At 41.6% G+C, this 27,573-nt stretch overlaps 1 protein-coding gene across 1 annotated transcript in view; it reads left to right on the forward strand.

Annotated features, from left to right (window-relative positions):
* The window catches only part of LOC127053293 (inter-alpha-trypsin inhibitor heavy chain H3-like), a 56,216-nt gene extending 41,075 nt beyond the window's left edge, over positions 1–15,141 (forward strand). Inside the window, exons 13-19 of the mRNA XM_050957762.1 lie at positions 4,749–4,903; positions 6,475–6,513; positions 8,359–8,472; positions 11,218–11,422; positions 12,072–12,244; positions 12,871–12,982; positions 13,597–15,141. Coding sequence (XP_050813719.1) covers positions 4,749–4,903; positions 6,475–6,513; positions 8,359–8,472; positions 11,218–11,422; positions 12,072–12,244; positions 12,871–12,982; positions 13,597–13,744 — 946 coding nt within the window. The 3' untranslated portion in view covers positions 13,745–15,141. The remainder of the gene's footprint in view (positions 1–4,748; positions 4,904–6,474; positions 6,514–8,358; positions 8,473–11,217; positions 11,423–12,071; positions 12,245–12,870; positions 12,983–13,596) is intronic.
* The last annotated feature ends 12,432 nt before the right edge of the window (positions 15,142–27,573 follow it).

A 27,573-nucleotide genomic window follows, 5' to 3' on the forward strand; every position in this document is an offset into this window, starting at 1 on the left:
ATGGACTTGGATCATTTTATTCCTCTTTATGTGGGACAAATTCTGCCTATGTGCATATAACTCATTTTTAATTATAGTGATAGTGGGCCAGGCATAAGGGTCCTGAATCTACCCTTCCCTTTTTTTTGCTCCTTCCCCACACCCGTCTCAGTTTCAGTGCTTTATTTCCATCCCCCATAGCTGTCAAGTGGTGCTAAAGAATGGCACAACTCCACACAGATCAGGGACATAAGTGAATGGAGCGACGTAGGCCTTGTAATTTGGGGTCTGAGTAATGTGGGGAGGGTGCCTGCCATCAACCTGAACCTTCACGAAGGTCCACATTGTTCTCCTGTTTTGGAACCTCCCTTTCCTGCCACACGCACTGTGTAATCATCACTGTCGTTGGGGAGTTGGAAGATAGCCCCTGAGTTCCATTAATCCCATTCCTCATCCTATAGTGTTCAGGACATACCCTTCTCTGCTCACCCCTTCCCCTCTGCAGTTTCCTATTCCCTACTGACTCTAAGAATGATGGACTAAATCTAGATAGAAACTCAAAGCCGCTCTAGATCTCCCCATGTATTATTGCATATGCCTAATTCAGGTTCTGAATGTGGCTACAATTATAGCAGCAATGTCTTAGCTTGATTATTAGTCTTCTAAAGGCAAGCAGCTTATTCATTTTAGAATAGACTCAGGTTAGAACTGAAATAAATAATTTTGCCACTCTATAGCTAAAGGAATCCTGAATACAATAAATATTTCTTTGTTATAGATGGTGAGGCTTGATCATTTTTCTTTCTCCTAAAATGCTTTCCCTCTGAAGTCAGTATTTAATGGAAACTACTGGCTCATGGTGACCTTATTAACTCAGGTGAACAACGCCACAGAAGCCAAATGTATGATAAACATGCAGGTCTATATTCTACTTTATATCACTTCATGGTTTAGAAAATGAGAGTGTAGAATGAATGGAATAGCACTAATCAAACAAGAACCAGTGTAATAACATTAGATACCTATGTATAAAAATAGACTGATAATTGAACATGTGGTATTGTTTTACATGTATTTTTAAATGTTGTTGCAGAAAAACTGTTGTAAATAGATTGGTTGCATGTGCTCTTTAACAATATATATATTTAATTCAGAGTGAGTCTTTCTTTCAGGTTAAGAACTGCATAAGAAAGACCTAATAGACTTTGTTTTAAATAAGCTGTTAGACATGTACAACCAACAGTCCACTAGAAAATGCAAAGAAATACTATTTTTTATAGGAAACTCATGTTTACAGAGTATCTTCTACTGATAGTCTGTAAAGTACTCTCTGGTGCGCGCGCGTGTGTGTGTAGTACTGCCCTCTACTGGACTTTAGGCTATAACCTCTCCAATGCAATAAAAATATTATTATTACTTGACTATGGATGGGTTGGCATTGAACCTGAAGTGCATTCAAGTCAGGGGAATTCTATATTAGATCTCATCTTGACAAGTAAAGAGGAACTGATCACAGAACTCAAAAAAATGGTAAATTAGATAAAAGTGATCATGATTTGATTACATTTGTTATGTGCAAATAGAATAACATCTAAACCAGTAACATACAATAATGGTGCTTTAAAAGGACCATTTTCACAAAGCTGAAAACAATTATGAGCCACATTAACTGAGAGAGAGAATTTAAACAGAAAAATGTGAATGTTAATTGAGATCTGTTTTAGAACATTTTTCTAGATTACTAGCTCCCCCAAAAGCCACAAACCCGTAATCAAGAAAGAAGGTCATACTGCTTATTGGAAATTGTAAAATTGTCAATAATGCAGAAAAATCAAAAGTGGTCAATAATTACATTTGTTCTGTACCTGTGGAAAAACACGGAGGATGTATGCGTATCCAGTGATGAAACTCTTTCCATTCCAGTACTAGCTCAAGAGGATATTAAACAGCAGCTACTAAAGCTAGACACTTTAAAATCAGCACATCAGGATAACTTGCAACAGAGAGCTTTAAAAGAGCTTTCCAAGGAGCTCTCTGGACTGTTAATGTTGTTTTTCAATGTCCTGGAACACTAGTGAAGTTCCAGAGTACTGGGAAAAAGCGCATGCTGTTGGACAATAGGACTTAATTAATAAAGAATTAAAGGAGAGTGATAAAATTAATGCAGTTAACATATTTTATGAAAAACAGATCTTGTCAAATTAACTTGATTTTTTATAAGATTGTAAGTTTGTTACAACACAATATTTTGATTAAGAAACTAGAATGATCCAAAATCAGCAAGGCCAACGTTAAACTGATTAAAAATGAGTTAACTGATAGGTCTCAAAATGGAATTGTAAATGGGGAATCATCATCAATAAGGTCACCATGAGCCAGTAGTTTCCATTAAATACTGACTTCAGAGGGAAAGCATTTTAGGAGAAAGAAAAATGATCAAGCCTCACCATCTATAACAAAGAAATATTTATTGTATTCAGGATTCCTTTAGCTATAGAGTGGCAAAATTATTTATTTCAGTTCTAACCTGAGTCTATTCTAAAATGAATAAGCATTTAAACAAGACAACCCGAGTAATTATTGGTCTGTCAGCCTGATGTTGATGTTGGGCAAAAAATGATGGACAATAGGACTTAATTAATAAAGAATTAAAGGAGAGTGATAAAATTAATGCAGTTAACATATTTTATGAAAAACAGATCTTGTCAAATTAACTTGATTTTTTATAAGATTGTAAGTTTGTTACAACACAATATTTTGATTAAGAAACTAGAATGATCCAAAATCAGCAAGGCCAACGTTAAACTGATTAAAAATGAGTTAACTGATAGGTCTCAAAATGGAATTGTAAATGGGGAATCATCATCAAGTGGGTGTGTTCCCTGTCCTACAGGGATGAGTTCTTGGCCCTACACTGCTTAACATTTTTATTAGTGACCTGGAAGAAAACATAAAATCATCACTGATGAAGTTTGCAGATGATGCAAAGATTGGGGGAGTGATAAATGATGGAAAGGACAGGCCCCTGATACAGAGAGGTCTGACACAGAGAGGTCTGGATTTCTTGATAAACTGGGCACAAGCAAACAATATGTATTTTAATAAAGCCAAATGTAAGATCATACATCTAGGAACAAAAAATGTAGGCCATACTTACAGGAGAGGGGAGTCTATCCTGGAAAGCAGTGACTCTGAAAAAGACTTGGAGGCTATGGTGGTTAATCAGAAGAACATGAGCTCCCAATGCAACACTGTGGCCTTGCTAATGCTATCCTTGAATATATAAATGGAGTTGGGAGATTATTTCACCTGTGGATTTGGCATTGATGCAACCACTGCTGGAATACTGTGTCCAGGTCTGGTGTCCACAGTTCAAGAAGGATGTTGATTTATTGGGAAAAGTTCAGAGAAAGAGCACAAGAAAAATTAAAGGATTAGAAAACATACCTTGAGTGATAGATTCAAGGAGCTCAATCTATTTAGCTTCACAAAGAGAAGGTTAAGGGGTGACTTGATTACAGTCTATAAGTCCCTGCATGTGGTTCATAAATGGCACTTCAACCTAGCAGACTAAGGTATGACAAGATCCTATGGCTGGAAGTTGAAGCTAGACAAATTCAAACTAGAAATAAGATGCAAATTTTTAACAATGAGGACTACTTGCCAAGACTATTAGTGGACTGTCCATCACTGCAAATTTAAAATCAAGATTGGATGTTTTTCTAAAAGAGATTCTCTAGTTCAAACAGGAATTAATGCAGGGATGTACTATAGCCTGTGTTCAACAGGAGATCAGACTGGAGCACAATGATTCCTTCTGGCCTTATTAAAATATGAATCCCTATATGTAATGTAACTTAATCTTGAAGTTATATTGATAGGACACCGACAGCCTCTGGTGAATTCAGGAAAAATAGACACACCTGTTCTTTTGCCAATTAGAGGTGACATTTGTTCATTGTAGAGAGATTTGGCTGGTTTCAATCATATCTGTTTATTATACATGGTTTCCCCCCTCCTGTCTGATATACTTGTGCTGCCCTTTTAACATCTTGTGTAGAGACCAGTGTTTTTAGAGCCAAAGGTTGTGAGTTCTACACACATGCTGTAAGTGTGATTGATGGTTGTAGGTAGGTGGCCATACGTTAGGAGTTATAAACGGAGGCAGTCTGCTTATTTTGGGAAAGGGCCAGCATGGTGATTTTTTTTTTTTTGTCCCTCATGCCAAAACTGAGCAGCCAACATATCCAAAACACAAAAGCCATCTCTGGCTAAAAGGTTTACAAATAAAACTGTCTATTGATAGCTGTCACTACACAGTCAGCCAAAAGCATCATATCCAAAATGTGATGTTTAAATAAAAAAAATAAAAAAAAAATCTTGGAAAACTCAATAGCTACTGGTTGCTTTGGTCCCCGAACTGGAAAATTCAGACAGGGATCTTTTTCACCACTAAAAGATAGAGGTAACTACTATTAAAATACAAATATACAGAATTTACTTGAGCATTGGGTGCTGAGACTTGCTGAACAAAAAGTTTTGTAATACTTCATAAGATCCTAATAGTATTTCTAACAATAATATTTAAAGTAATAAGACAAAACCAATGTATGAAAAAGACAGAATCTGAGTTCAGTGGTTTTTGGCTGATTACAGAAGAGAATGTTGCTATTATGCAGAAAAATATTATGCAGTGCTTAATGTCTTGGCTTTGTAGAAAGTTTCTAAAAAGGTGCAAGTTGCTGTTCTGATTCTCTTCCTGCATTCAGCATTTCAGCTCAAGAAGAAAAATGGAGGAATCTTGCAGCAGAAGCCCTGGAGCTCTCTCTGAAATATAAATTTGTGATGCCTCTCACATCCATGGTGGTAACAAAACCAGAAAATAATGAAGATAAAGCTGCAATTGCTGATAAACCAGTAGAAGGTAGAGACATTTTAATAGTTTTTCTTCACAATCTAATCTGAGATCATTTTTCTAGAGCTGGTGGGCTAATTCATTGTGAATAAATTATCTGATGGATTTAATCTTATTTTATGTTCACTAATCATTCAAACAAAGCTTGATTTCTGCAAATTTATTAATTATTCACAATTTTTCAAGTAATAATACACTTCTACCCGATTTAACGTGACCTAATATAACACAAATTCAGATACAACGCGGTAAAGCAGTGCTCTGAGGGAGTGGGGCTGCGCACTCGGGCGGATCAAAGCAAGTTTGATATAATGCGGTTTCACCTATAACGCGGTAAGATTTTTTTGGCTCCTGAGGAGAGCTTTATATTGGGGTAGAGGTGTATAAGCAAACAAATTTGGGGCTATGGGTGGTTTGTCACTTTTATAGTCACTAGCATAAGGGGCTTTTGAAAATTTACACACGAGTGATTTATGAGCCCAAGTCCCACTGGGTTTCAATGGGACTTAGAATCCTAAATCATTAGGTGCTTTTGAAAACTTTGCTCCAGTGTGTGCCTGGTATTGTTCCTCATCACTGACTGGATGATTGAAGCTCTTGAAGCAGGAGAAATAAAGAATAATGTACTTCCCGTATGAATTTTCGGACTGAATAATCATAGACTCTCAGATTGTCCTGATGACACAATTAGTTGATTTAGTCTCACTTTCTGTATAACATAGGCCACAGACTTTTACCCAGTTACCCCTGTACTGAGTCCAATAACTTGTTTGATTAAAGCCTATCTTCCAGAAAGCATCTAGAAGACCTCAAGAGATTGTGAGACTTGCAATAAAATAATGAGAGTTGGCAACACCGAAAATTTTCCTTGCAGCCTTGTAGCTGTATGATATATGACAAATATTTATTGCAAGTACTAATCATAACTTGACACAACCACTTCCACATTATCTTAACCACTATTCTTTTAAGTTCCATGTGTTGTCAAGTAGATGGGTACAAATTAGTTTATCCCACTCTGTATTGTCTGTGATTATACAACTGAAAATTTATACCATAACACTGATTTTTACATATATTGTGTGCACAACGCTTGTCTTTTATTCTTCCTTTGCAAGGTCACTGTGAAGGATCCTTCAAAACACCTTTCTGATAGAGAGTGAGAATCATGTGAAATAATGTAGCCTGAAGACTCTCTGAAGAGGGGAAAACTTTTACTATCTTTTTAATTCTGTTCAGAGCTAGTGAGGCAACTAAAAAAAAGAAATAGAATATCCAGGATTTTAGTATCTTAAATGTAGTTAGAGCATCTAAGATTATGATAGTGAATATCTTGCCCCTTTACCCTAGCAACTTGAACTGTTGTGAGAAAACGCTTTTCGTCAACAGATCCCTTGATACAGTAGTAAAAATGGTTTAAGCAATAATGTAGACAAGACAAAATGATGTCCAATACCATTACAAAAAGCATGTCTGAAGCTTAAAAGGGGTGTGGTGGGGGGAAAAACAATTTTAAACTTCAAAAGATGCTAGTTTAAAATTATTTTGATTCATCTAACTTTTTTTTTCCAATCTGTCAGATACTATTCGGTATAGTTACCCTTCAAAGGCAAACTCTGGTAAGTTGTCTTTTTTTAAACGTACCTACAAACAGTTCTACCTTTTCAAGAACAAATATGTGATGTCATCACAATGCTCTTAAGAGAAAGTTAGTTTTACCTGGGGTGTAGGTATTGTGAAAATGAATTCAAGTTAATGTTGATACCAGTAACATAACTTTTCAACATGAATGAAGGCACAATAAAGCCATTATCAAAACTATAGCTTATGTAATTCATAAGTGTTTAGATACCAAAGATAGAGATGTTAATGGGAAATAAAAGCAAACACTTGAAGACAACATATAACACGCTTTCTGTACTGTGCAACGTAATTCATGTAGCTTGAAGTGCTATTCTAAAGTGACTGTGCAAAATTACACCATTTTACTTAAGGTAACTGTTCCTGTTGTGTATTCAGAGTCACGTCTACCCTCTTTGGTAACAAACTTACTCCTGTTAGCCATGGAAAGTCAAAACAGCTAAGAAAGTCAGGTGCTGATTCTACTTCAGTTTGTGCATACTCAACAGAATTTGTCAGTACGTTTCAATGTAACAGTTATGCAACACAACCGAAGACAGTGGGGTTGTCCAGGTATCACTAAGTGCATGTTTGGAAGTCAGGAGGTTTCACAGGTGCAACTGACAGTCTAATTTTTTTGGCAAAATCAAATGATGCACAAGTTGAAAAGAACTGTACTTGACTCTCAGATCTCAGGTTGACGTTGCAAATCTGGCAATTAGAAAATACATCTTTTTCTTTGTAAGCTGTACACACTTGATTTGGAATCACTAAAACATGTTAAACATGAATGCCATTTTTACAGGCAAGAACATGTTAAGAACAGACCACATTTTAGCCTCAGATCATTTTCACTGGTAATCACTATGTTAAGCGTCCAATCGCTATTAACCTTTTTGGTGAACACCACAACAAAAAAGGCATTTAGCACTTCTGTCATTTCCATATTTTCTGTGGTTGTTTCTCTGATGGGTCCCCCTTGGGGTGCCACCTGGAACTGGAGTACCACTGAGCCCCCTGACCCACCAGCCTGGGCTCACTTTACACTGTACTGCTGTAACCAGCCTGCCAAGCCCTGTCCCAGGCTCCAGCCTGCACTTTTGCCACAACACATACAGGTGGGGACAGACCCAGCTGCAGTTACATGCAGGCAGGTTCTTTAACCAGTTTCTGCATAGGAGGGCACATTTAGGGCACCTCTCAGTTCTTACGGCACATACCTTCTCTCTGGAGTGTAAACCCAAAATTATAACATCTTGCACTACACAGGGAACTGTACAGCATAAGCTCATGAGATTCACTCACTCCCTCAATGTGAAGAGGACATATACACACACTGGTTTTAGACAAAGCAAAAACAAGTTTATTAACTACAAAAAAGAGGTTTTCAGTGATTGTAAGGGATAGCAAACAGATCAAAACAAATTACCTAGCAAATAAACAAAACACACAAACTAAGCTTAATATACTAAAGAGATTGGATATGAATAGCAAATTCTCACCCTAAATGATGATACAACTAGGCTGTAGGATCTTAAGGGGGCAAGCTGTGCTGGCTTACAATTTATAAACCTTCTGTTGTTCCATTCACAGGCTAAAAATCCCTTTAGTTTGGGTCCAGCACTTCCCACCAGTTTAGTCTTTGTTCATGCTGTATTGTTTTCCCAACAGATGTCTGGGATTTTGTTCACATCTATTTTGTTCTTCTTTGTTGCACTTCCAATGAATGTCATTGGGTGAAGAGTCTAATTACTAATTATCTCAGCCATAATTTACTGTTTCTCTATCAATGAGAGGCTGCTTTTGTAAGTCAATTAATCTGAGACATTGTAATGTGTTTGCAGTTGATGGAGATCCACATTTCCTTATAGAAGTGCCACAGAAAAAAGACCATCTTTGCTTCAATATAAATTTAGATCCAGGTGTGGTGTTAAACCTAGTAAAAGACCCTGACACAGGTGAGTTAATATTTATCTAAAGTAAAAGGGCAAAAAGTCCAGGAGGGAAAGGACGAGAAATCATTTTGATTCTGAACGGAGAAAAAACACGTAGTGGGTGACACCACCAGTACCTGCCTACTTCCAGATAAAATGTTTGATAGCATATGCAAGTGAATGAGAACAAATATAGGGATGGATTTAAGCAGGAGCACTAACTTTATTAACACTTCTCCATAGATTGAGGTTTATCTGCCATATATCCCCATACTAGGCATTTAAGTGGGTCCAGTGAGGGTTTACAGGGCTCCTATCTGTAGCCCAGTGGTTCTCAAACTTTAGCAACTGAAGGACCCCCATTTTGATTTACAGTTTTTGCAGATCCTCAACCTCCTGATTCAGCCCTAGGCCCTGGCCCCACTCTACCCCAGGTCCTGCCCCCACTCTCCTTCCCCCAAGGTGCCACCCCGCCCCCTTTTTCCTGTCCTCTCCACCACCACCTCTCCTCTTTCCCACCTCTTTCCACCCCGTTTCCTGAGTGCGCCACATCCCTGCTCCTCCCCCTCCCTCTTAGTGCCTCCTGCACACCACTGAACAGCTGTTCTGTGGCATGCTGGAGGCGCTGGGAGGAAGGAGGCAGAGTTGATCAGTGAGGCCAGCAGACCCAGACTTGACTAGCGAGTACCCTCGCAACCCCCAAGGGTCTGTGGACCCATTTGAGAAACTCTGATGTAGCCCATAAATAAGAACATACATAAGAACATAAGAATGCCCCTACTATGTCAGACCAAAGGTCCATCTAGCCCAGTATCCTGTCTTCCAACAGTAGCTGGTGCCAGGTGTCCCAAAAGGAATGACCAGAACAAGTAATCATCAAGTGATCCATCCCCTGTCGCTCATTCCCATCTTCTTGCAAACAGAGGCTAGGGACATCATTCCTGCCCATCCTGGCTAATAGCCATTGATGGACCTATCCTCCATGAATTTATCTAGTTCATTTTTGAACCCTGTTATGGTCTTGGCCTTCACAACATCCTCTGGCAAAGAGTTCCACAGGCTGACTATGTGTTGTATGAAGAAATACTTCCTTTTATTTGTTTTAAACCTGCTGCCTATTAATTTCATTTGGTGACCCCTAGGTCTTGTGTTATCAGAAGTAGTAAACAACACTTCCTTATATACTTTCTCTATACTAGTCATGGTTTTATAGACCTCAACCATATCTCCCCTTAGCCATCTCTTTTCCAAACAGAAAAGTCCCAGTCTTATTAATCTCTCCTCATACGGAAGCCGTTCCATACCCCTAATAATTTTTATTGCCCTTCTCTGAACCTTTTCCAATTCCAATATATCTTTTTTGAGATGGGGCAACCACATTTGCACACAGTATTCAAGATGAGGATGTATCATGGATTTATATAGAGGCAACATGATATTTTCTGCCAGATTATCTATCCCTTTCTTAATTATTCCCAGCATTCTGTTCGCTTTTTTGACTGCCACTGCACATTGAGTGGATGTTTTCAGAGAACTATCCAAAATGACTCCAAGATCTTTCTTAGGTGGTAACAGCTAATTTATACCCCATCATTTAATATGTATAGTTGGGATTATGCTTTCCAGCGTGCATTACTTAGCATTTATCAACATGAAATTTCATCTGCCATTTTGTTGCCCAGTCAGCCAGTTTTGAGAGATCCTTTTGTAGCTCTTCTCAGTCTGCCTGGGTCTTAACTATCTTGAGTAATTTTATATCATCTGCAAATTTTGCCACCTCACTGTTTACCCCTTTTCCCAGATCACTGATGAATATGTTGAACTCTCCACTGCCTACCCCTAGGATTCAGCCCTCACACTCCCTGCAGCAAAGAGGACAGAAAAAAGGACTTTGGTCTATGAAGACTTCAGGTCTCTGCTTTTCCTGACGTCTACCAGCAAAATCCCAGGTCTCTTATTTCTGGAGGCTGGCCTTTTATCTGCATTGCACACGGGCCTCAGGTTACAACAAGCTAAATATTCCTACCAATTCTTAACATTCAATTTCTAAGTCCTTTTCCTATTCAACTTAACTGTGTCTCCATGATACTGTAAGGAAGATGATAAAAACCTACCAGGCCTCAGCCTTTTGGCCTGAATAGGAAAAATTCCTTCTCACTCCCTAAAACAGGTGATCAGGCCGACCCAAGACATCCTATAATAACCAGTTCCTATGTTATCTAACAATGGGGAGGGAGTGTGGGTTTAGATAAAATGGGACAAGAGGCTTGAGAAATTTCAGGCAAGAGTTTAAGTTGATGATCATGGGGAACAATCCCTCATCCCTTTGGCTGGTCAAAGGGTGGAGGAGTGTCCCTGGGAAGGAGGTGCCTACTCCTGCATACACTCCCCCTTTCATTCCAAAGCTATCTGGCACCTTCTGGATCCAATCAAGTCTCACACCCACTAAACCAGGTGGAGGCATTCTGCTCATCTGTCTCCTTAAGTGATATACCACTTGAATCTTGCTAAACTAATGCTCCCTAATGCAACTGCTATGTCAGTGGTCTAAAGCTTCGTGTGCAGGAGAGGCCAAAATGAAAAGAAATACAGGCAAGAGACTGAAGGAGAAAAAGGTGGAGTAGTAAATTGGTAGCCAGTGAAAGGATTGGAAATTATTCTATAAAATGGTTCAGCTGCATAGTACTTTCCTTCTCCACATCATTCCTCAATATTTCCTGATCAGAATCTATCTGTACAGTAATAGCACATTTTGTTCCTTTATAACAGGCATCACAGTTAATGGGCAGCTTATTGGAAAAAAGAAAGTCAGAAACAATGCACAGATCCAAAAAACATATATTGGAAAACTTGGGATTGTAAATACACAACTGGATTTAAAAATAAAAATAACGACTGAAAAAATCACCCTCCAGAATGGCAGAAAGACAGCCACTTTTACCTGGCTTGATACAATCACCCTACAACAGGAAAGGTAAAGTACAACACAAAAGCCCAGACTTATTCAAGAATGTTCAAACTTATGAAACCATTAGTATGTAAATGTAATTAAGGCTGATGGCAGTGGCAATCTGATTAACAAATCCTTGGAAGCCACGTACCCTGTTCATGCATTCAATTGCTTGTTTCAATACTGTAGGCGCTGATTCAAGAAAGCACTTCTGCACGCGCTTAGTTGAGCATATGTTTAAGTGCTATCCCAAACAAGGATGCTTTCCTCAATTAGGATCTTAGATATGAATGGTATGATCCTGCAGCTACCTACAAACATGTAGACCTCTGCATCAGCATGGAACCCCATTGACTTCAGTGGAGCTCCAGATGAGCACAGGAGTGTGTGTGTGTGTGCATACAGTTGCAGGATTGAGGTTTTAGTCTCTTCACTCTTGAACTCTTTGCTACCACATATTAAGTATCACTAGTTGAAATATTTTGTTTGATTTATGGATCTTCAGAAAGTTTTGTTAAAAAAAATAATCTTACTCTGCCAGATGGATTTTCCATAGATTCCCTGGTCTGTTAGTTAACTTAGTGTCCACAATATTAAATGCTGAAAACCAAAAATGAACAGTTATGAGGTCTCTTCACAAATTTTATTTTTCACCTTTCTTCTCCTGCTGCAGTTTGACTATGGAGATAAATAGGGAAAAGAATCTAGTGCTTTCATTCGCAGATGATGCAACTTTTTTTGTTGTTTTGCATCGAGTGTGGAAGAAGCATCCTATACACCACGATTTCCTAGGATTGTACATGCTGGATAATTACAAGGTGTCTGAACACACCCATGGCTTATTAGGTAAGAATTCACATCCATTGAAACAGATGAACACTACCTTAATTTAAAAGACTGACATTTTCCAGACTGGTTCATTTAGGGAAAAGTAATCATGTGTCCACATTCTCAGAGCTAAGATGAATAGAATATTTTTAAAGTATCACCTCCTATATTAACTCTTTCATTATGTCTGGTCCTAGTTTGTATATTAAAAATAAAAATGGGATGTAGGGCAATAACTTCAATAAAAAACTGAGAATATGAAAACATGTTCTGTAAGTGAGAGAGAATCTACAGCCCATGTCTTAAACTCATAGAAATTACAAATGAGATGACCTAATAGATCACATTTAGCTCATTCTCTTGGGATACGTGCAGTTTTCCCTACAGTATCTGTTCTTTTGCTTTGTCTAGGCTAGTTTTAAATGTCTCAAGATATGAGATTCTACTACTTCTCTTGGGAGAGTACGCCATAGACTAACAGATCTCCCCATTATGAAGTTTTCCTGGGAATTTCAAAATTTCCTTCTCTTAATTTCATCCCCTCACTGCTAGTTATACCTGCTTGTATGTATCAAAAGTATCGTATAGCTATCAGTTGATTTAACAGCAGTTTCTGATATTGTATTTTCTCCCCTTATTTTCAGGACAGTTTTTCCAGCACATTGATTTTGAAGTTTTTGACATCTGTCCTGGATCTGACCCCAAGAAACCACATGCCACAATGATTGTCAAAAACAATAAACTGACAGTAACCAGGTAACCAAATTATTAGGAAATACTTCCCTACCCTGAAAAGATCTGTAATTTAAGGAGAGGAAGATGGGAAAATTCTCTACCTGTTACAGTAAAGGACTGGGTTCGGTTCTTTTTAAAAAGACAGGCAACACAACAGTCTCCCTGAGAGACAGAGCGCAGTGCGAGAGTCTTCTTCTGTAAGAATCTCCATCTTGAACTGTTTCACAGCACAGCACTCTTCCCCAAGTGAACAGGCAGGAACCTTACATCTACAATGGTGCAGTACATACAACAAAATTATAATCTCTCCTTACAATTATTTACCTACATATTCCTGATTATGCAACAGACTTGCTGTTTGACCATGGAAAAGCCACTTAAACCCTTTTTACACTAGAAAAACTGCCTGTTGTTGCCTAGAAGGTACCAACTGAATGGATCCAGCATGGTTTAGCTGCAAGTGTAGACAAAGACTGCTACTGTATTCATAGGTAAATACTAGTCTAAAGAATTTATACAAAGACAAACCTGGTAAAATTGCTAAGCTCACAGACAGACAGATTCAGAATCAGAGCTGCACCACATTACAAAGTGCTATTATTTTGGTTCATTCATGCTTTTTGTCTTTATTTCAGGATCAGTGAGAAAGATTATGGAAAAGACCTCAGTCATGGAACAATCGTCCCCTGCTGGTTTATTTATAACAATGGTACAGGACTGATTGATGGAGCTCACACCGACTACATTGTTTCCAACCTATTTAGCACACCATTTATAAACTAAGCAACAAACTTACATGTGCAATCTCATACTTTAAAGAAAGAGTTAGCTACAAGAAAACAATACAGAGAAATAAAGTTGCTTTTACTCATTATTAAATGTAGCTGATAGCTACAGTTTTTATTCTTTGATATTTTCCCAACTTTGACGCACATGGCATGTCTCAGTAATCACTTCTAAGTAAATATTATGATCTGGATAGTAATTTTGTCTGCCTTTGGCCTGTGCCATGTGTACATCTAGTATCATGTTCATACGTTTGCTTCAATTATAGACTGCGAGATCTGTTCCTGCTCACATTAAAGTCAATGACAAAACATGCATAAACTCCAGTGGGAACAGAATTGTGCCCACTAGTTGTGCCTGGTGTCCTAGTCAATGTGAGTAGCTAGTCATACCAGGAAAGGAAGCTGCACCACTTGATTCTTATTCACTTGACAGGGCAGCATGTTGCATTCATGCCTGCATAGCCTTCTATGCAGAGAGAAAAGGAGCTTCTGTCAGATCGAAGTCTCAACATGTAGCGTAGATTTTACTGTTCAGAGGCATTCCTTACCCTTTCCTCACTCATTTTCTCCTGCCCCTTTGGGCATCAGGTGTCTATGCTATTTCCAGGAGCTCCTGTTTTCTTACTAAGATTAAATGGTGGACAGCTGACAGCTACTGCAAGGCTTCTGGATTCTCAGAACAAGTTTAATTCCTCATGCACCAACAACTGGGATGGTTCTATCCACAGTGTCAAGCATCATATGTAACATTAAACATTCATCCATGAACATAAAAGCTGTATTTGGCAATTTTAACATAAAATTAAAACTAACAGAAGACTTTTCAATTGTACTTTACTTTTCAAGAGACATGCATCAAATTTCCATACATGCATCATTTATACCATTGGCATAATATTATGGCTTTACAACTCAGAAATATGTATTTGTTTTCCCAAGTGTTCTACAAGATAATACAAAGTGACTTGATTCCTGATGCCTGGTCTAAACAGAGGAGTATTATTGGCAAAGTTACGGGAGAGGAGGACTGGAATAATTGGAGGTGTTGCAGGACAAAATTTAATTGCATTGGTAAACCTTTAAGCAGTTCCAGAACTGGAATAATTGAAGATGGGGGAAAGGGATGTTATGACAGTCTATACTTTTATGGTCATCAATTTTATAAGACTGATAAATTTTGTACAAAGTATGCCTTGTGTGATATCATTTAAAACATCGTCTTCTGTTGAACATTATTGTCCTGGTAAAATATGTGTATCAACATTGTATGTAAAGTTATAAGTTTATATTGTATAACATTGCTGTAACATGTTCCAGAGTTAGAAAAGCAGGCCCAAACCTGTTTTTCAGAGACAAAGAAACACTAGCAACCCAGCCAGGTGTTAGTTATCACTGGTTGGAAGGGATAAACAAGAAATTTACATTTCATCACAGAGACTGTTCAATCCTCACATCCACAAAAGGCTACTTGTCACCTTCACCCCAGGTGGGGTAATCCTTAAAAATGGTAGTGTGGTATAAGAGAGAGAGAGAGAGAGACAGTGGCATCCATTTAACCTCTTCTCCTCCCATCTCTGCTCATGACATCATCACATCGACTGAATTAAGGAGGAGTTATCCCAGGCTGAAAAGGAGACCCAGCCTGTGAAATTTACAACAGCATATGGTGAGACAAAATCTTTGTTTTTAAGTTCACGTACCTTGTTAAATTAGGTATTAGCTGGCTTATTACTCTTTTATAACCAATCATGACTTTTATGCATCATCCCTTGTAATCACTTAAAATCTATCTTTCTGGAGTTAATAAACTTATCTTATTGTTTTACCTCAATCAATGTGTTTGGATTAGAGTGTGTGGGAAACTCCATTTGAGATAACAAAGCTGGTACATGTATCATTTTCCTTTGAGGAAATGATGGACTTTCTGTGAGCTTGCATTGTTCAGTAGTGTGCCGGACAGTACAAGATGCACATCCCTGGGGGAACAAGGCTGATAATTTGTATGTAATTAATGCACGACTGGTCAGAGTGCTCGTGTTTAGCCGGCAGTGAATTTACATGCTGAAGGCTGTGAGAGCAGACCGGAAGTGGCTGCTCTGACAGTAAAGCAATGTAAAAGACATCCCAGGCTAGAAAGTTAATGGGATACAGCTGTTCAATGGTCTAGATTGTATCCTGGGTAATATCACAGATGTAAAGGCCGGAAAGGACGTACATTGGCAGAGCTGGGAACAAAGGTTGATTTAACTCACTCAATGGCTTGAGACAACAGACAAAAGAAACGTTTTGTGTATGTAAGTACAGTGTTAGGTCATTGGGAAAGGAGCTGACAGGAAAATGCCCAACACTTTTATTATATGACATTGAAAAAGAATTCCATGGTCAAATTGTTTTTTATGAATCAGAGTTCTACTGATGCAGGAAAATTCAGTGCTTCTACTTTTTTTGTGATGCTGTATTTTACATGGTCCATGGACACAACACATGATATATGCAATGTTTGAGTATTGTTGCATGACCTCATGGCCTCCTTTTTGGTGGATTAGCACAAGTAGCAGAATTCCTGGCGTTGATGACACAAGCATGAGCTCAGTAAATATCAGAACTTGTATTTATTACTAGAAGAGAGGACAGAGGCAGCTCCCCCGCTGGTGCTACTGATACCACAAACACTTCTATTTTCCCTCAGCAGTCAGCACATACCTAACTGTGCATTTCCTCTCAGGGCTACTTCCTGAGTCAGGGTCCTTCCTGTTTGGGAAGAGCCATAGGCTTTGGGGCTGTGTCATCCACGGACCCAGCCATCACACTAATTCTGTTACACTGCTCCTCCTCTTGAAAGAGATGCATCCTCACATCAACATCATAAACCACATGATCATCAGAACAAACTATGTGCAAACAATCTTTATGCCAAACTGGCACGCTAGTATGTTGATTGCCACTCAGAGAGGAAATGTCACTTGTCATAACCAGGAGTGTTCTGGGCTTGAACCTATTGCTTCCCTGGGAGGAAAAAGATCCCTTTATTTAGTGCCATGCTTTAACATTGAAGGGTCTCTTGCTAAACTGGCTACCTGGATCAGTATAACTCTCTTTTTTTGCAGTTCCAAATGACTGTGCCATCATCAAATCCATACCTTACCGATGTCCCAGTCGATGGCTTCATAATGCTGTCTAGTCTATCATTATTTTCTATACCTTGGCTCAAATTACCCCTTCCACACTTGAGGGGCTTATTACATTCTCTACCAGTGTTAACTATATATGCCAGTGCAGAAGCGACACGAGGGTTTCTGACGCCCTAGGTGGACAGCCATTTCGCCGCCCCACACGGCCCGGTGGACCTACCGCAGTGATGCCGGCGGATGGTCCGCTGCTGGAAAGGCTCTGGTGGAGCTGCCGCAGTGATGCCGGCGGGCGGTCCGCTGGTCTGAAGGCTCCGGTGGACCTGCCGCAGGCATGACTGCGGCAGGTCCACCGGAGCCTTTAGACTAGCGCACCGTCTGCCGAAATGACTGCGGCAGCTCCACCGGAGCCTTTCCAGCAGCAGACCGTCCACCGGCATCACTGCAGTAAGTCCACTGGACCCGCGTGCCGCCCCCCCCGTCCCCCGGCAAAATAGCGCCCCCCAAAAATTCTGGCGCCCTAAACCGTTGCCTAGGTCGCCTAAATGGTAGCGCCAGCCCTGCACCAGTGGCATCATTCCAGAAAATTACAGGGATGTGTTTTCCAATTATAGTACATATTTTAGCCCTCACATTAAGGTTAACTCCATACCTCATCAGAAAATCAGTTCCAGGCAGTGCCCCTTGATCAGAGTACTTTTCCAAAATGAAAACTCATACCAATTTCAGGTTGCCAATTTCTATAGTGGTTTGCCAAATATCCATTACATTCAGCCTTTGACTATTAGCCAGTCTGGCTACCCCAAAGTAAGGCATAAGTTTCTGAGGGCTGTGTCTAGAGGCTTCTTTTCCTAGCTTTTCAGATAACAAACAAAGCAGCTTAAGTCCCAGAATTGACTTGGATCTCACGTAAGACTCTCTCAACCTTCCTGGGCAGATTGATACCACTCCCCACAGCAGCACTCACATAACTTGGTGGCCTAGCATCTGCCAGTAAATAGCTTGTGGTACTGTTCCCTGCACCAGTCCATCGAACAGCAATTTTTATCAGTGGGCAGTGTAGTTTTAAGTGGCCAGACTGTCCACATTTCCAGTAGGCCTGATCCGCTACAGCATTTGATAATCCTGATCAGAGCATTGCCTTGTTCCTCTTAACCGAAAATCTGCATTTCTCAAGCTCAGTATCTTTTGTCCTTGTGGAGTTATCTGCTGCCTTTCCAGCTGAAACTGTCTGACTTGCCTAACCAGTATTTCTACTGCTTCCTGCAGACTTTTAATTATATTACTGATCCCTCCTCACATTGCTGTGTTCCTGAGCTCCATGACCCTGGATCCTCGCTGCTCCCTAATGCCTTTCTAGCTCATGGATCTGCTCCAGTTCATTTGCTAGCGTGATGGCTTTAGCAAGCGTCTGGAGTTTTGCATGCCACAGCTGTATCTGGACATTCCCCCAGTAGCAATGGTGTGGTTTTGTGCTAGGTTGTCCTGTTCTACTCTGTCCCATCCTGGGTAGGTTTCTGCTGCTCAGACATTCTAGAATATATACAGTGTGCTTTGTTCTGCCAGTGGGAGATTGATTATCTCAAATACTTTTATAACTATTCATATGCTGCAAGATGCTGCACTCCACAAAGATGCTTCAAATTGTAACTGCCAAGATAAAATTTTGATATACTCTAGGGATAGAGTATTTTTAACAGCAGCAGCCTTGTCGTGGACCTTACCAGAGAAGATTAGACAGAGCCTGACCACAGTCAGGACTAAATGTCATGCCCAACAGTTTGCTAAGGCCTTTACCCTGTCATGGCATTTTCACGTGTCCCTATCCCACATTTAGGGACTGTCTATATAGGGAAATTGACTAGAAAAGCTATTGTGACATAAGCTATTCTGCAATAACTATTACCTAATAGTGCCCTGTGTGGGAACACTATTCCAGAATAAAATTCAGTGTATTTAAGAAGAATGAGAGTGCACTCATCATGCTGGCATAAAGTGACTTTTATTCCAGAATAGTGTGTGTATATGAGGAGCTGTTTTGGTCAATTTTCTGCATGGAGACAACCCCATATATTGGATGAGAAGGAAAGAAGAGAATTAAAAAAAAAAAACAATAACCAAACATGAAAACTAGCGACAAAATGAAGATGAGAATTATTTCCAGTCAACGCATGCTCAGTGCTATTATTAATTGTTCTACATTTGATCCTCAGCTCATTGAAATGAATAGAAAGATTGTCATTGATTTCAGTGGGCTTTGGATCAGGCTGTTACATACTGCAGTGATAGAAAAACCAAAGCTGCATAATCTGCTTGCAATCAGTGGACAGAGCCTCAAATAAGAAGTGTACAGTGAGGTTCGCTTGTTTTGTGTATTTACATTTTAATTCCATCATTATGCAAGAGTGAAATGTCGATAAAAGGAAATATTCTTCGCTAATACCTTATGCACCACAACTGAAGTCATAACAGCATTTTACGTGTATGCTGTATGTGAATGCAAATTTGGCCTAAATAATATAGACTGCCACATGAACAAAACAGAGAGTAGGAGCAAAAATACATCTGGATGACCAATAGCTTTGCATCTGCTGTAAAATAAATGTAATTCCCATACCTATCATCATCTGAAGCAGGCTAAAACTGAGTTTATATACCAGCGACTCAATGAAGTTCATTAAGACTTAGCTATTGCCATTGCTTTTAAATGGAAGGTGCTTGGATACTATAGTGATAGGCAACAGTATTAAACCCTTAGTGTCTGTCAGGTCCTAGGTACTTCAAAGACCTTTACAAACTATTATGGTTGGATAAAACAGTTATTCATCTTCTCGTAACTGTTGTGCTTCGAGATGGGTTGTTCGTGTCCATTCCAATCAGGTGTGTGCATGTGCACATGCACAGTAGCTGGAAGAGTTTTTTTTCCCATAGCAGCAACCGTCAGGTTGGCCTGGGTGCCCCCTGGAGTCGCACCTTTATGGCGCTCAATATAGAGCCCTGCTGACCCACCACTCCGTCAGTTCCTTCTTTCCGGCTACTCTGACAGAGGGGTAGGAGGGTGGGTATTGGAATGGACATGAACAACACATCTTGAAGAACAACAATTACGAGAATGTGAGTAACCATTTTTTCTTTTTTGAGTGCTTGTTCATGATGTCCATTTCAATCAGGTGACTCACAAGCCCAGGTTCAGGAGGTGGGGGTCAGAATTGTCCACTGAGTGGAACACTGCTCTTCCAAAGGTCACATCATCTCTGGCCTGCTGGGTGATTGCAGAGAGCCTAGTGAAAGTGAGTATGGAGGACCATGTTGCTGCTCTGCAGATTTCCGGGGTGGGAACCTGTGCTAGGAATGCCCTTGAAGAGGCTTGAGACCTGATGGAGTGCACAGTCATTGGAGGACCTTGCACCTTCACCAGATTGTAGCATTCACAGATGCAAGACGTGATCCATGAGGAAATTTGCGAAAAGAGATAGGAAGATATTGCATCCTGTCCATCGCATCCATGAATTACTGGACCGAATTTCAGAACGGCTTCATTCTCTCGATGTAGAAGTCTAGTGTTCTGTGGACATCCAATGAGTGAAGCCTTTGCTCCTTGCTGCTCGAGTGAAGCTTAAGATGGAATTCTAGGAGGAAGATGTCCTGGTTGATGTGAAACTGGGAGACTACCTTCAGGAGGAAAGCCGGGTGGGGCCTGAGCTGAACCTTGTCCTTATAGAATACAGTGTAAGAGGGCTCTGATGTCAGGGCCTTGAGCTCAGATACCTTTCTGGCCGAGGTTACTTTGTATAAGAGAGAGAGCAGGGAGCATGTTGCCAAAGATTCAAAGGGCTGTCCCATGAGACTGGAAAGGACAAGATTGAGGTCCTATCCCAAGCTGAGACAGGCTGCCAGACATGCAGGTATAGCCCGCTGAGACCTTTAAGGCAACAACTGACAATAGGATTAGCAAAGACTGAGCGGCCCTCTGCTTCTGAGTGAAAGGCAAAGATGGAGGCCAACTGAACCCTTATTGATGACATGGACAGCCCCTGCTGCTTGAGATGGCGGAGATAGTCTAATATAAGTGGCACGGAGGCTAGCGATGCTGCACTGACCAGACTGAAAAAAAATCTCTTCAACTTGGCAAGGTAAGTGGCTCTGTGGAGGGTTTTCCACTGCCAAGGAGGATTTATCTAACCTGATCTGAGCAAGAGAGCTCTGTAGGATTCAGCCATGGAGCTTCCACTTTGTGAGGTGCAGCGACTCAAGGTTCAGGTGTTCAAGATGGCTGTGATCCTGAGTAAATAAGAGCGGCAAGGAGACTGGAGCTTCCACAGATATTTCCAGGAGTGATGAATACCAGTGCTAGTGGGGCCAGGCTGGAGCTATCAATAGCACCGAAGCTTGTTTCCCCCATGAGAATAATGGGCAGAAAGGCATACATTTGATGGCCTCTCCTTGGGAGTTGGAGTGTGTCCATGATGGAGCCCAGGCTGTGGTTCAGGAAGAAGCAAAACTGCTGGCATTTTCTGTTGCGTTGCGTGGTGAGCAGGTCTATCTGGGGAAAGCCCCACTGATGGAAGATTGAGTTTGCCATGTCTGTGTGAAGGGACCACTTGTGGCCGTGGAACGACCTGCTGAGGTAGTCCGCCAAATTGTTCTGTACTCCGGGAAGGTATGATGCTTGCAGATGTATCGAGTGCTCTACACAGAAGTCCCACAGCATGAGGGCTTCCTGGCACAGGGGAAAGGAATGTGCACCCCCCTGCTTGTTGATATAGAATATCGCTGTGATGTTGTCTGTCATAACTGATACACATCTCCCTATTAAGTGGGCTCAGAAAGTCTGGCACGCCAGGTGTACCACTCAGCTCTCTGGCATTGATGTGGAGAGCGAGTTGCGCCTGAGACCAGAGGCCTTGTGTTCTGGGTTCTCCCAAATATGCTCCCCAGCCCAGAGCTGACGCATTCATCACTCACAAGAGGGACAGGTGAGGGCTGGTGAAGGGGACCCCTGCACCTACTCCTTGTGGGTTAAGCCACCACAGGAGGGAGTCTAATACCTGGTGAGGCAGAGTTACTATCCTGTCCAAACTGCCCCGAACTGGCCGAAACACTAACACTAGCCGTGACTGAAGAGGTTGAAGTCTGAGTCTGGCATGCTGTACTATATAGGTACAAGCTGCCATGTGTCATAAGAATGGCCGTACTGGGTCAGACCAAAGGTCCATCTAGCCCAGTATCCTGTCTATCGACAGTGGGCAATGCCAGGTGCCCCGGAGGGAGTGAACCTAACAGGTAATGATCAAGTGATCTCTCTCCTGCCATCCATCTCCACCCTCTGACAAACAAACAGAGGCTAGGGACACCTTTCCTTACCCATAGTGGCTAGTAGCCATTAATGGACTTTACCTCCATGAATTTATTCAGTTCTCTTTTAAATGCTGTTATAGTCATAGCCTTCACAACCTCCTGAGGTAAGGAGTTCCACAAGTTGACTGTACGTTGTGTGAAGAAGAACTTCCTTTTACTTGTTTTAAACCTGCTGCCCATTAATTTCATTTGGTGGCCCCTCGTTCTTGTATTATGGGAATAAGTAAATAACTTTTCCTTATCTACTTTCTCCACATCACTCATGATTTTATATACCTCTATCATATCCCCCCTTAGTCTTCTCTTTTCTAAGCTGAAAAGTCCTAGCCTCTTTAATCTCTCCTCATATGGGACTCTCTCCAAACCCCTAATCATTTTAGTTGCCCTTCTCTGAACCTTTTCTAGAACTGTCTTTCAATCAGTTCTCAATCCATGAAAGGCCCTTCCCTTTTATCCCACGACAACTTAATTTACGTAAGAGCCTTTAGTGAGGGACCTTGTCAAAGGCTTTCTGGAAATCTAAGTACTATGTCCACTAGATCCCCCTTGTCCACATGTTTAATGACCCCTTCAAAGAACTCTAATAGATTAGTAAGACACGATTTCCCTTTACAGAAACCATGTTGACTTTTGCCCAACCATTTATGTTCTTCTATGTGTCTGACAATTTTATTCTTTACTATTGTTTTGACTAATTTGCCCTGTACGGATGTTAGACTTACCGGTCTGTAATTGCCAGGAACACCTCTAGAGCCCTTTTTAAATATTGCCTTTACATTAACTATCTTCCAGTCGCTGGGTACAGAAGCCGATTTAAAGGACAGGTTATAAACCCTAGTTAATAGTTCCGCAATTTCACATTTGAGTTCTTTCAGAACTCTTAGGTGAATGCCATCTGGTTCCAGTGACTTGTTAATGTTAAGTTTATCAATTAATTCCAAAACCTCCTCTAGTGATACTTAAATCTGTGACAGTTCCTCAAATTTGTCACCTACAAAAACCGGCTCAGGTTTAGGAATCTCTCTAACATCCTCAGCGGTGAAGACTTTGTTTAGTTTCTCCGCAATGACTTTATCATCTTTAAGCGCTCCTTTTCTATCTCTATCATCAAGGGGGCCCACTGGTTGTTTAGCAGGCTTCCTGCTTCTGATGTACCCAAAAAAAATTTTTGTTACTACCTTTTCAGTTTTTGGCTAGCTGTTTTTCAAACTCCTCTTTGGCTTTTCTTATTACATTTTTACATTTAATTTGGCAGTGTTTATGCTGCTTTCTATTTACCTTGCTAGAATTTGACTTCCACTTTTTAAAGGAAATCTTTTTATCTCTCACTGCTTCTTTTACATGGCTGTTAAGCCACGGTGGCTCTTTTTTAGTTCTTTTATTGTGTTTCTTAATTTGGGGTATACATTTAAGATGAACCTCTGTTATGGTGTCTTTGAAAAGGGCCCATGCAACTTGCAGGGATTTCACTTTAGCCACTGTACCTTTTAATTTCTGTTTAACTAAACCCCTCATTGTTGCATAGTTCCCCTTTTTTAAATTAAATGCCATAGTGTTGGGCTGTTGAGATGTTCTTCCCACCACAGGGATGTTAAATATTATTATATTATGGTCACTATTTCCGAACGGTCCTGTTATTACTTCTTGGAACAGCTCCTGTGCTCCACTCAGGACTAAATCTAGAGTTGACTCTCCCCTTGTGGGTTCCCGTACCAGCTGCTCCAAGAAGCAGTCATTTAAAGTATCAAGAAATTTTGTCTCTGCATTTCGTCCTGAGGTGACCTGTTCCCAGTCAATATGGGGATAACTGAAATCCCTCACTAATACTGAGTTCTTAATTTTGATAGTCTCTCTAATTTCCCTTAGCATTTCATCATCACTATCCTGGTCAGATGGTCGATAATAGATCCCTAATGTTATATTCTTATTAGAGCATGAAATTACTATCCATAGAGATTCTATGGAACGTGGATTCACTTAAGATTTGTACTGCATTTGATTCTACATTTTCTTTCACATATAGTGCCACTTCCTTCCCCCCCACCCCTGTATGACCTGTTCTGTCCTTCCAATATATTTTGCACCCCGGAGTGATTGTGTTCCATTGATTGTCCTCAGTCCACCAGGTTTCTGTGATGCCTATTATATCAATATCCTCCTTTATCACAAGGCACTCTAGTTCACCCATCTTATTAATTAGACTTCTAGCATTTGTGTACAAGCACTTTAAAAACTTGCCACTGTTTAATTGTCTGCCCTTTTCTGATGTGTTAGATACCTTTTTATGTGAATGTTTCTCATCTGATCTGGCCCTTACATTATCCTCTTCCATCCTCTGTTCCTGACTGTAACCTAGAGAATCTCTATCAATAGACTCTCCTCCAAGAGAAGTCTCTGTCCGCTCCACATGCTCCTCTGCAGCAGTCGGCTTTCCCCCATCTCCTAGTTTAAAAACTGCTCTACAACCTTTTTAATGTTTAGTGCCAGCAGTCTGGTTCCACTTTGGTTTAGGTGGAGCCCATCTCTCCTGTATAGGCCCCCCCCCCATCCCAAAAGTTTCCCCAGTTCCTAATGAATCTAAACCCCTCTTCCCTACACCATCATCTCATCCATGCATTGAGACTCTGAAGCTCTGCCTGCCTACCTGGCCCTGCGCGTGGAACTGGGAGCATTTCTGAGAATGCCACCATAGAGATCCTGGATTTCAATCTCTTCCCTAGAAACCTAAATTTGGCCTCCAGGATGTCTCTCCTACCGTTCCCTATGTCATTGGTACCTACATGTACCACAACCACTGGCTCCTCTCCACCACTACACATAAGTCTGTCTAGATACCTCGAGAGATCTGCAACCTTCACACCAGGTAGGCAAGTCACCATACAGTTCACCTGGTCATCACAAACTCAGCTATCTATGTTTCTAATGATCAAATCTCCCATTACTAACACCTGCCTTTTCCTAGTAACTGGAGTTCCCTCCCCCAGAGAGGTAACCTCAGTGTGAGAGGATACCCCAACGCCATCTAGAAGGAGGGTCCCAACCATGGGAAGGTTTCCCTCTGCTCCCGTAGACTTGTCTGCTTCCCTGGGCCTTTCATCCTCCTCAACAGCGCAGGTGCTGTCTGACTGGAGGTGGGACAATTCTACAGCGTCCCGGAAAGCCTCATCAACATACCTCTCTGCCTCCCTTAGCTCCTTCAGTTCTGCCACCCTGCCTCCAAAGCCCATACATGGTCTCTGAGGGCCAGGAGCTCCTTGCTCTGCTTGCATACATACGCCACCCGCCCACAGGGCAAGTAATCATACATGTGGCACTCAGCACAATAAACTGGATGGCCCTCACTCTGCTGCTGGGCTTTTGCCTGCATTGTCTCCTAGTTAATGAAGGGGTTGTTTAAAGCAAGAAGTTTTGACTGTAGTTTAGTTTATAGGTTTTAAAACAACAACAACAACAGCAAGGAGCCTTTGCCCCTTCCAAACTCCCTTGCGAAACTCCCTGTTAGCAGCCCCTGGTTGCAAAGCTCCCTGGTTGCTTGCGCACTGCTTTCTAAAGCCCTGGCCTGCTTGATAGCCCCACCCACTGACTAAGGCTCAGTCAATTAACAGAGGCTTCTAGCTTTCAAACCTTCCTTTGAAGCTCACAGCTTCCAACTGCCAGCCACAGCACACGGTTTTTTACACAACCAAACAAACAGATGGACAAACACAAGCTCAGCACACAGCGAGTAAACCTCCAAACACAAACAAACACACACTGTAGTCAGTCACTTACCCCAAGGGTGTTGTATTTGCTCCTCCTTCACCTGGAGAACTCCCTTGTGAAACTCTCCGTTTGCAGCCCCTGTCCTAGCAGTTTCAGGCAATTCCTTGTTGTGGTGGTGGAAACTGCCTGAGACATTGAATGATGTTGTTCAGAGGCCAGAACCTCACTTCCAGGAGTTATGCCTTGGCCTGTCTCAAAACCAGTACTGCCCCTATGAACCATATCCGCTGAACAGTGGACAGAGTCAATTTCTCTGTACTGAGAGGAAGGTCCAGGTCATCGAACGCTGTTCTTATAAAGTCGACTTGTGCTTCCGCTTGAGCCCTGGATTGGCCCTTGAGCAGCCAATCATTGAGGTATGGGAACACCTGCCCCTGTCGCCTGCGCAGGAAGGCCACCATGACTGCCATGCATTTGGTGAACAGTAGGTGCCACCGACAGGCCAAATGGGAGGACAGTGAACTGAGAGGTAGTGGGTGCTGTTCACCACGCGTCCTTCAAGTTGAGGGCAACACACGAGACTCCTGGATCCAATGAAGGGATTATAGAGGCCAGAGAGACCAGATAAACTGAGTTCCTTCACAAACCTGTTGAGTTCTCGCAGGTCTAGGCCTGAGCCCACCCTTGGCTTTCAGTATTAGGAACAGGGATGGCTCTATGTTTTTTGCTGCCCCAAGCACGGCAGTCAGGTGGCCTTCAGTGGCATGCCTGCTGATGGTCCACTATTCACACAGATTTAGTGGCATTTCTGCAGGTGATCTGCCATTTCTGCATCTTCGGTATACCTACCGCTGAATTGCCACCAAAGCCATGGGACTGGCGGACCTCCCGCAGGCATGCTGCCGAACATTTGCTGACTGCAGCTCTCACGCCACCCACCGTGGCTTGCCGCCTCAGGCATGCGCTTGCTGTGCTGGTGCCCTGGAGCTGCCCCTGATTAGGAAATACCAGGAACAGAAGCCCTTGTCATTCTGCTCCTGAGGAACCTCTTCCACTGTCCCTAATGAAAGGAGCAAGTGAACCTCCTGTATAAGGAGTTGCTCATGAGAGGGGTCCCTGAAGAGGGACAGGGAAGGGGGCTGGAAGGGCGGGATGACACAGATTTGGATGGAGTATCTCCTTGCTACTGTGCGGAGCACCCAACAGTCCAAAGTGATACAGGACCATGCATGGTAGAAAGGGGATAGTAGGGATGAAAAGGTAGATCCAGTTCTTGCTCTGGTGCCTCATCCTTGACCACACCTTCAAAAGGTCAGTTTGGGGCTGGAAGGTGGCTTGGGTTGCCCAGAGCCTTGGCCTGAGGATGAAGGCTGCCTTAAGATGTGACGAACTGGGAAAGTTTTTAATGTTTTCTCTGAGTACTGTGTTGGTGCCTCAGTGTCCCCATGGCAGTTCTTAAGTATCTGGCAGAGCAAAGGGCCAGTGCACCTAAATGCCTGGCACTCTGTCTCCTAGCAACTAATGGCCTGGGCCCCTCCTCTGCAAAGGTGCCAACTGAAGGTGTTGGAGACAAAGGGATCAGGTGACCTCCTGGCCAGGGAAAGGGGCTGGGAGGGGTTGTTAGTCTGGAGCTGGC

The sequence above is a fragment of the Gopherus flavomarginatus genome, chromosome 6, assembly GCF_025201925.1.
Source record: "Gopherus flavomarginatus isolate rGopFla2 chromosome 6, rGopFla2.mat.asm, whole genome shotgun sequence".
In the NCBI taxonomy this organism is placed as follows: Eukaryota; Metazoa; Chordata; order Testudines; family Testudinidae; genus Gopherus; species Gopherus flavomarginatus.